Here is a 10,245-nt window from a genome sequence, read left to right as displayed (position 1 = left end):
CTTTGCAGCAATGCAAACACCAACAACACAACTTACAGTCTGCAATGGGGTTCATGTGTCTTTGCAGCAATGCAGACACCAACAACAACACAACTTACAGTCTCCCATGGGGTTCGTGTGTCTTTGCAGCAATGCAGACACCAACAACAACACAACTTACAGTCTCCGATGGGCTTCGTGTGTCTTTGCAGCAATGCAAACACCAACAATTAACAACACAACTTACAGTCTGCGATGGGGTTCATGTGTTTTTGTCGATGAGGTTCAAGTGTTTTTGTAGCAATGCAAACACCAACAATTAACAACACAACTTACAGTCTGCGATGGGGTTCATGTGTTTTTGTCGATGAGGTTCAAGTGTGCAAACACAACAATTAACAACACAACTTACAGTCAGTGATGGGGTTCAAGTGTTTTTGTAGCAATGCAAACACCAACAATTAACAACACAACTTACAGTCAGTGATGGGGTTCAAGTGTTTTTGTAGCAATGCAAACACCAACAATTAACAACACAGCTTACAGTCAATGGGGTTCATGTGTTGTGGTGATAGTAGTCTTCAATATTGTGGTATCATATTGACGGGACAAAAAAGGGGTAATGGGTGGATGTGGGGAAGTGTGTGTGTGTATCTGTGTGCGTGTGTGTGTCAATAATAAACTGAAGATTTTTTAAAGATACTTCAGAGCCACACACACGCATACGTGCATGCACCCACGCGTGTGTGTGTGTGTGTGTGTGTGTGTGTGTGTGCGTGTGTGCCTTCAGTGGAAGATCCAAGCGCGTGCTTTTATCAGAACTGCGAAGAAGATACCGAACAGGGTGAGAGCAAGGACACAGCCCTGCTTTACTCCGGTGTTGTTCCTCTGGCGCCCTCTATATTCCCTGTGCGTCAAGGCAGGTAATTCTAATGACAAAAGTTAATAACTTTCGACACAACAGGGTTGGTTCTTGATCTTTTCCCAACACAAATCTTAGAGAAAATTGAATAGATGGGGGAATGATGACAATGACAAAGGATATGCTTTTTGATAAATATGAGGGACTTGCCATGCTTTTTTTTTTTTACACATTGTGAGAAGGCATTGGGACACCCCCAGGGGAACAACCACGCTTTCTGTTAACCCCTCGCTTTATTGTATAGTGAAAGAAAGTGCATGGGCGCTACCACCCGCGTGAGATTGCTAGAAAGCATGGGCCAACAGTCCTGCATGCAAGAAACAACGTCATGCAACGTGATAACCACATGCATCACAGGTATGACTCGACAGTTGTATACTGAGGTTTTCACAGTTAAGATGTCAAAGATTCTTTATTCCAGAAAACCCTTGTGGGGGTACATGGATAAAAATACAAGCATTGCACACCACATGAATGAACATATGAAAATATTCTTTTGCACACATACACAAACATGTGCAAACACGTACATGCACGTAGTGTCAGAATGTTGCATCAGAACGATTATTTACATGATTAATTACATACTGTATTTGACATTATGATTTTCATAAACTTAGCAAGTTTAATTAAGCAACTGGAGTTTCCGAAGCAGTGACAATTTTTGACTGTGTTTGGGTATTGAAAATAAATCTCCAATGGGAAGTTATTCACACTTATGGAACCACACCTATGTACGGTAGAGCAGGGTGAATACAATAGCTTTGTTAAAACATTCCACTTGAACATGTCAATTGGTAACATCAAATTTCTGTTGTCGTTGTTGTTGTTTTTCAGCAATGAGAACATGTTTTCTTTTATGTCTGTTCACATGCTTCTCTATGCAAGGATAGAGCTTCCATGATGACTGAACTTTATTCCAAGATGTTGAAAATCGTAAGTGATCTCTAGTTTTTGATGATTATGATAAAAAATTAGGAGGCTTCCTTATTTTACCACAAAAAAGTCTTGGTTTTTTAAACATTTTATTTAGATCCCAGTGTTCATGCATATCATCAATACCTGTTTGCAAAGAGGCTGGTGATTCAGCAAAAATTACAAAATCGTCAGCATAAAGATGAATGAACATTTTCAACAGAATGTCCACATCACACGCATCCATCCCAGCTTTTTCCTCCCGGTTTCAAATTATTTAGACAGTCCACCGACGGGCGCAACAGCCAAGTGATTAAAGCGTTGGACTTTCAATCTGAGGGTCCCAGGTTCGAAACTCGGTAACGGCGCCTGGTAGGTAAAGGGTGGAGATTTTTCCTATCTCCCAGGTCAACATATGTGCAGACCTGCTTGTGCCTGAACCCCCTTCGTGTGTATACACAAGCACAAGATCAAATACGCACGTTAAAGATCCTGTAATCCTTGTCAGCGTTTGGTGGTTTATGGAAATAAAATCATACCCAGCATGCATACGACTGAAAACGAAGTATGGCTGTCTACATGGCAGGGTAAAAATGGTCATACACGTAAAAGCCCACACGTGTATATGAGTGAACGGGGGAATTGCAGCCCACAAACGAAGAAGAAGAAGACAGTCCACTCTGTTACCAATATGACGTTTAATGTCATTTAGATAGATAGAAAAAAAATATAAAGTGGACAAATTCTCTCCTTGTCTGACGCCAAATGAACAAGTAAAATATTTGGACAATTCATTGTTCCACAGTACTTTATACTTAACTTTGTTATACATGTCTACAATGATATACATCTTACCATTTACTCCAGAATCCATAAGCTTCTGCTACAGAAATGACCAGTTTATAAAGTCAAAGGCTTTTTCATTGTCAATAAAAATAATACAGGCCTAAAACCCCTTTTTCATTTGAAGAAAAAAACTCAGTGAGTACTTGAAGAGTGAAAATGTGGTCATTTACTCTGTGTCCTGCTTTAAGTCCCGTTTTGCTCCATACCAATATTGTTGTTTTCAGTTAAAAGATTGTTAATCAGGCTAGTATATGTTTTACTAAAGCAACTGAGCAGGGAAATAACTCGATAGTTATTAAGCTTAGCCAAGTTTCCTTTGTGCTTAAACAAACGTTTAACTACAGCAACTGTTCAATCCTCTGGTACTTTCAAGACATGGAAGACTAGATTAAAGAAGTTAGTAAATACAGTTAACAGTTTTTCAGACAGTGTTTTCTGCAACTCATCAGTTAAGGATTCAAATCCACAAGTTATATTCTTTAACGTTTTGAAAACTATTTGCCCTTCTTTCTCTGAAAAAGGTGTGTCCAAATAGTAATTAATATGTGCATAATCCTCAGAAAAATCCTGAGTGTAGATATTAACAGTCTTGTTAGCATATTTCCTTTAACATTTACACTGCTGGAAGAATACATCACATGAAATAACTGCAACAGTATCTGTCTTTTCTTGCTCGCAACCATTGACAGTTTTCCAATGTACTTTTGGATCAGCACTTTTTAAACCTCGAATTTTCTCAATAAAGTGGAAAATCACTTTACACCAACACATAAACGTCAAGTTCTTTCTGGGAATTCCCCTTCCCTCACACTTAAATGTTAAGTTCTTATAAAGATTTCCCTTTCCCTCATACATGAGAGTCAAGTTCTTATTGGGAATTCCCATTTTCCTCACACATAAACGTCAAGTTCTTACAGGGAATTCCCTTTCCATCGTACATAAACGTCAAGTTCTTGCTGAGATTTCCCATTCCCTTTTACAAAAATGCCAAGTTTTTGTTGGGAATTTCCCTTCCCCCACACACAAATGACAAGTTCTTGTAGGAAATTCCCTATCCCTCATATAAAAGTGCAGTTTTCACTGGAAAACCCTTTTTCCACAACACATAAACGTCAAGTTCTTGTAGGAAATTCCCTATCCCTCATATAAAAGTGCAGTTTTCACTGGAAAACCCTTTTATCCCAACACATAAACGTCAAGTTCTTGCGAGGAATTCCCTTTGCTTCACATATAAACATTAAGTTATTGTGGGGAATTCTCTTTCCGTCACACATAAACGTCAAGTTCTTTCTGGGAATTCCTTTCCCTCACACTTAAACGTCAAGTTCTTGTGAGGATTTCACTTTCCCTCATACAAAAACGTCAAGTTCTTTCAGGAAATTCCTCTTCCCTCATATATAAACATCAAGTTCTTACTGGGAATACCCTTTCCCTCACATAATCAAAAATGTGAAGTTCTTGTGGGGAATTCCCTAACCCTCACACATAAATGTTAAGTTCTTACTGGAAATTCCCTTTCCCCCACACATAAACCTCAAGTTCTTATGGGGAATACCCTATCCTTCACATATAAACACCAAGTTCTTACAGGGAAATCCCTTTCCCTTACGCATAAACGTCAAGTTCTTTCTTGGAATTCCCTTCCCCTCACACATATATGTCGAGTTCTTGTGTGGGACTCCCTTTCCCTCACACATATATGTCGAGTTCTTGTGTGGGACTCCCTTTCCCTCACACATATATGTCGAGTTCTTGTGTGGGACTCCCTTTCCCTCACACATATATGTCGAGTTCTTGTGTGGGACTCCCTTTCCCTCACACATATATGTCAAGTTCTTGTGTGGGACTCCCTTTCCCTCACACATATATGTCAAGTTCTTGTGTGGGACTCCCTTTCCCTCACACATATATGTCGAGTTCTTGTGTGGGACTCCCTTTCCCTCACACATATATGTCAAGTTCTTGTGTGGGATTCCCTTTCCCTCACACATATATGTCGAGTTCTTGTGTGGGACTCCCTTTCCCTCACACATATATGTCAAGTTCTTGTGTGGGACTCCCTTCCCCTCACACATATATGTCGAGTTCTTGTGTGGGACTCCCTTTCCCTCACACACAAACGTTTAGTTCTTGCTGAAAATTCCCTCCTCCCCCCCCCTCTCCCACCCACACACACATAAACGTCAAGTTCTTACTGAGAATTCCCTTTTTTCCCCCACACATAAACGCCAAGTTATTACCGGGAATCCCCCTTCTCTCACATGCAGCCCTCCAATCCCTCAGCACAAAATTAATCCCCCAGAAGCAGTGGCACGGCAGGTGACACTGCAGACCTGACAAGACTGGATGACTGCCAGTCTCACGCTTCACAGTCCTCTTGACATGGAAGATGGCTGCCTCAGCTTGTTCCAGTACTTGCGGAACAGTTGCCGGCATGTGGCCTGGAAGGTTTCAGACCATATGCTGTAGACAAAGACGTTGACGGCGCTGCTGAGGTAGTATGAGCGGAGGGACAGGGCGTCACGGTTGTCACAGCAGGTGAACTGGCTGCACAGGTCGATGGGGTCCAAGTTATTCAACCTGCACACAGAGTTTAGAGGTGGACGTCAACTTACAGGGTTAGGGATGGACAGGCTGGGAAAGTCACAAGGCTAGACATGGGATGTCATGGCCTTTATGTCTAGACAAGCTGGGAAAGTCACAAGGCTAGACATGGGATTTCATGGCCTTTATGTCTAGACAAGCTGGGAAAGTCACAAGGCTAGACATGGGATGTCATGTCTTCCCTGTCTAGACAAGCTGGGAAAGTCACAAGGCTAGACATGGGATGTCATGGCCTCCCTGTCTAGACAAGCTGGGAAAGTCACAAGGCTAGACATGGGATGTCATGTCTTCCCTGTCTAGACAAGCTGGGAAAGTCACAAGGCTAGACATGGGATGTTATGGCCTCCCTGTCTAGACAAGCTGGGTATGTTCTTGTTTCCATAACCCACGGACCACTGACATGGATTACTGGATCTTTAACGTGTGTATTTGATCTTCTGTGTCTGGGAAAATTACAAGGCCAGACAGGCAAGTCATGGCCTTTATTTAGACAAGCTGGTAAAGTCACAAGGTCAGACATGCAAGTCATGGCCTTTATTTTGACACGTTGGGAAAATCACATGGTTAAACACGGATGTCATGGCCTCCATGTCTAGACAAGCTGGGAAAGTCACTCAGGGTCAATCTATTCATTTGACAACCTCTAAGCGCTTTACAAACACGGGGTCATTTGCACAACAGGCTACCTACCTGGGTAGAACAGGCTGACAGCTGCCACTGGGCGTTCATCAGTCATTTCCTGTGCCATTCAATCAGGTTTCCGTCACGCACACATTCATACACTCTCATACAGACATTCTACGTGTATGACCGTTTTGAATATTTACCCCGCCATGTCGGCAGGCAATTTGGGTTTTCCATGTAGGCGCAGTTAGAATCGCTCTCACTTCCCCCCTTTGTGTGCAAGTTTGTTTGTAAGATGACACAAGTCTGTCCTTTTGTTCTGATATAAAATTCATTTCATTAACAAGACCCTGGTTCAGCCAAACTATTCTAAACTCGTTTTCAGTAGAAACTTTGACATCATGCACACAGTTAAGCTTTACAGTTTCGCATTGTTGTTATCGCATTGACACAATCTGTGCTCGGGCGTGACTTTGTGGTCAGTACACCACTTCAGCGAAGATCTCCTGAAAGCAGAAACCAACGACTTCCAGTCTGAGGAGACGCCTTAACAGAGAGGGCCGCTAGAAAAAAGGCTGGCTGTTCCAAGTAAAACAACCATTCATCTCTATATTGTGTTCCTGTAAAACAACCATTCATCTCTATATTGTGTTCCTGTAAAACAACCATTCATCTCTATATTGTGTTCCTGTAAAACAACCATTCATCTCTATATTGTGTTCCTGTAAAACAACCATTCATCTCTATATTGTGTTCCTGTAAAACAACCATTCATCTCTATATTGTGTTCCTGTAAAACAACCATTCATCTCTATATTGTGTTCCTGTAAAACAACCATTCATCTCTATGTTGTGTTCCTGTAAAACAAACATTCATCTCTATATTGTGTTCCTGTAAAACAACCATTCATCTCTATATTGTGTTCCTGTAAAACAACCATTCATCTCTATATTGTGTTCCTGTAAAACAACCATTCATCTCTATGCTCTGTTCCTGTAAAACAACCATTCATCTCTATGTTGTGTTCCTGTAAAACAAACATTCATCTCTATGCTGTGTTCATGTAAAACAAACATTCATCTCTATGGTGTGTTCCTGTAAAACAACCATTCATCTCTATGTTGTGTTCCTGTAAAACAACCATTCATGTCGATGTTGTGTTCCTGTAAAACAACCATTCATCTCTATGTTGTGTTCCTGTAAAACAACCATTCATCTCTATGTTGTGTTCCTGTAAAACAACCATTCATCTCTATGCTCTGTTCCTGTAAAACAACCATTCATCTCGATGTTGTGTTCCTGTAAAACAACCATTCATCTCTATGTTGTGTTCCTGTAAAACAACCATTCATCTCTATGCTCTGTTCCTGTAAAACAACCATTCATCTCGATGTTGTGTTCCTGTAAAACAACCATTCATCTCGATGTTGTGTTCCTGTAAAACAACCATTCATCTCGATGTTGTGTTCCTTCCAATAAAAGATACACGACAATACATCCTGTGTATTTGACTCTGATTGATATGGATACTTATATAGCACCTATCCTCGGTCAGAGACCAAGCTCTAAGCGCTTTACAAACACTGAGTCATTTACACAAGAGGCTGCCTACCTGGGTAGAGCCGACTGACGACTGCCATTGGGCGCTCATCATTCGTTTCCTGTGTCATTCAATCAGATGTCAGGCACGCACATCTACACACTCAAACTTGTAACATTTAACATTTTACGTGTATGACCGTTTTGTTTATTTACCCCGCTATGTAGGCAACCATACTCCTTTTTCGGGGGTGTGCATGCTGGGTATGTTCTTCTTTCCATAACCCACCGAACGCTGACATGGATTACAGGATCTTTAACGTGCGTATTTGATCTTCTGCGTGCGTATACACACAAAGGGGGTTCAGGCACAAGCAGGTCTGCACATGTGTTGGCCTGGGAGATCGGAAAAATCTCCACCCTTTACTCACTAGGCGCCACCGACATTCGAACCCGGGACCCTCAGATTGAAAGTCCAACGCTTTAACCATTCGGCTATTGCGCCCGACTTTGATTGCTGAATGTGTGCGCCCAGGATGGGGTGAACTCTGAAGTGATTTTTTCATTGTGAATGAAAGGGGCACGGACTCATGTGCCCCGCGTCAGAAAAGTAAGGAGCGAAAGAGGGTGGAGAGATTCCTCTGACCATCCAACAGGCTTTCAAGACATACACGACAGAAGCCAAAAAGATGATGGAGAGATTCCTCTGACTATCCAACAGGGTTTCAAGACATTAAAGACACACGGCAGGAGGGTGGGTGGACTCACCTGATGATAAGGTGTGGCATCCAGTTGATGACGTAGCACAGGGCGAGCATGGCCATCATGAAGGTGGTATGACTGGTCTTGCGCCTGTGCCTGTGGATTGACCTCCCGCTTGATAAGCGCCTTGCGTAAGCCCTGGCCACGGTGGGAGACACACCCATCGACAACTTCCTGTTTGCACTGGCACCAGGCTGATGAGGCTGGACATCAAACGTGAGTCTCTTCCTCGTCGTTTTCAGTTGGTTTCCAGTTCGGCGGGGCAGCCGACTGTTTTCTGGCACTGGTGATGATGGTTTGCACTGCTCTGCTCTCCCCTCGTCTTCACTTTTGTTGTGTACACTAGTGGAGAGAAGTGGCACTGTGTCTGGCACGTCCTTCACTGAACCTGCGTCCCTCGCGTTGTCAACACTGCTGGAGAGAAGTGCTATGCTAGGCAATAACTTCACCGAACATGCTGAATTCTTCAGGTGGACAGTGCTGGCGAAATGCTCCTCATTTGATCTATGCACGTTAAACTGCTCATGAAATGGGGATGTGTTTTTCAAAAAACCAAGTGATGTGTTTCTATCAACCCTCATGTTTGCTGGAAAGTTCCCCTCGTCTTTACGATCATTGGGCGCGGATACATGTACATCTGCATGCACTGATGCCTTCGACACATCACACGATTGAGATCGTTTAACAGAAGCCTGTTCTCCAATGTCTTCTGGACGTGAACGCTGAGCAGAAGAGCGTAGTATTTTCTTTTCATTTTCTGATGGCGATGAATCTATTAGCAGTGGGTTTGTGTCGACGTCGTCTGAACCAGAACTTTGTTTATTATGAATGTCCCCTTGTTTATTGGTAACGTCACCTGGTTTATGGCAAACAGTATCTTGTGTATCGTTACTGTCACCTGGTTTATCGTAAACATCATCTTGTGTATCGTTATTGTCACCTGGTTCATTGTAAATATCATCTTGTGTATTGCTACTGTCATCTGATTCTCTGTCCCCAGAATTATCCGGTGCAGCAAGACTGGTCGTGCTGGAAGTCGAAGTGTAGAAAATACTAGCGGTGTTGCTGCTGTTATACAGCTTCACTTCGTCCTGCATACGAAAGCTACGATGTGACTGCAAAACTAAGGAACTGGGAGGGGTCGCCGTAGGCGTCCGCGCATACGTCTCCGCTATGATCTTCCGCTTCCTCAGAAACTGGCGCCAAATCTTAACCCCGATCATGAAATAGGCGCCTGTCATCAAGAACATGCTCAAATAGAAGATTATCTCCACAACAATGGAATAGACAGTGACGTACTGGGTGCTGACAAAGTCGTCATAAATCCAGCACATTTTCACGTCCAGTCCTGGAACTGCGCTGGGATAGTTGTTAATGCCGTACAAAGGGATGAAGGCAGCGAAAACACACCAAACGAACACCGTCAGAAGCACACAGACTCTCAGCGCCTCTCGGGGAGTCAGATGCCTGACGTGAGGCCAACAGACGCGATGGAGGCGGTCCAAAGCCACGGCCACCAGGATGGCGCTGGAAGCCTGAGTGGGAAGGGTGGTCAAGGCGAACATGGCGCGGCAGAACAGCGTGCTGTAAGTGTTGTACGCATGGCGAATGCTCAGCAGCTGAAGCGGAAGCCCCAGGGAGCTGGTCAGAAAATCCTGGACCCCCATGCACAGAACGAAGATGCGGTAGGAGGTTACTCTGGAGTCCAGCGAGAAGACCCACATTACTACGATGTTGCCGGTCACACCCAGCACGCTCACGACAGACAGGTAAACCACCACGGGCATGCGCTGCTTGAAGGACTCGCTGCTCAGGCACATCCGGTACTCCCTCACCTGTGTCACACACACACACACACACACACACACACACACACACACACACACACACACATACACACACACGTCTGCTTGTCGAAAAGCTCTTCTTTCTGCCAAATTATATATATATAGATATACAAATAGACAGATAGAAACACACACACACACACACACACACACACACACACACACACACAGAGAGAGAGAGAGAGAGAGAGAGAGAGAGAGAGAGT

The 10,245-nt window shown here is 43.3% G+C and overlaps 1 protein-coding gene across 1 annotated transcript; it reads right to left on the bottom strand.

Moving 5' to 3' along the window:
• Positions 1-5,028: 5,028 nt before the first annotated feature.
• LOC143276407 (D(2) dopamine receptor A-like) lies at positions 5,029-10,012 on the bottom strand. The gene is made up of 3 exons (XM_076580893.1): positions 9,357-10,012; positions 8,199-8,696; positions 5,029-5,242 (listed from the first exon to the last, which is right to left on the bottom strand). Exons 1-3 carry the CDS (start codon positions 10,010-10,012, stop codon positions 5,029-5,031), a joined length of 1,368 nt encoding a protein of 455 aa, XP_076437008.1.
• Between the last annotated feature and the right edge of the window lie 233 nt (positions 10,013-10,245).

Source organism: Babylonia areolata, chromosome 32 (assembly GCF_041734735.1).
Source record: "Babylonia areolata isolate BAREFJ2019XMU chromosome 32, ASM4173473v1, whole genome shotgun sequence".
Classification (NCBI taxonomy): Eukaryota; Metazoa; Mollusca; class Gastropoda; order Neogastropoda; family Buccinidae; genus Babylonia; species Babylonia areolata.
This window is presented reverse-complemented; position numbering and strand designations above follow the sequence as displayed.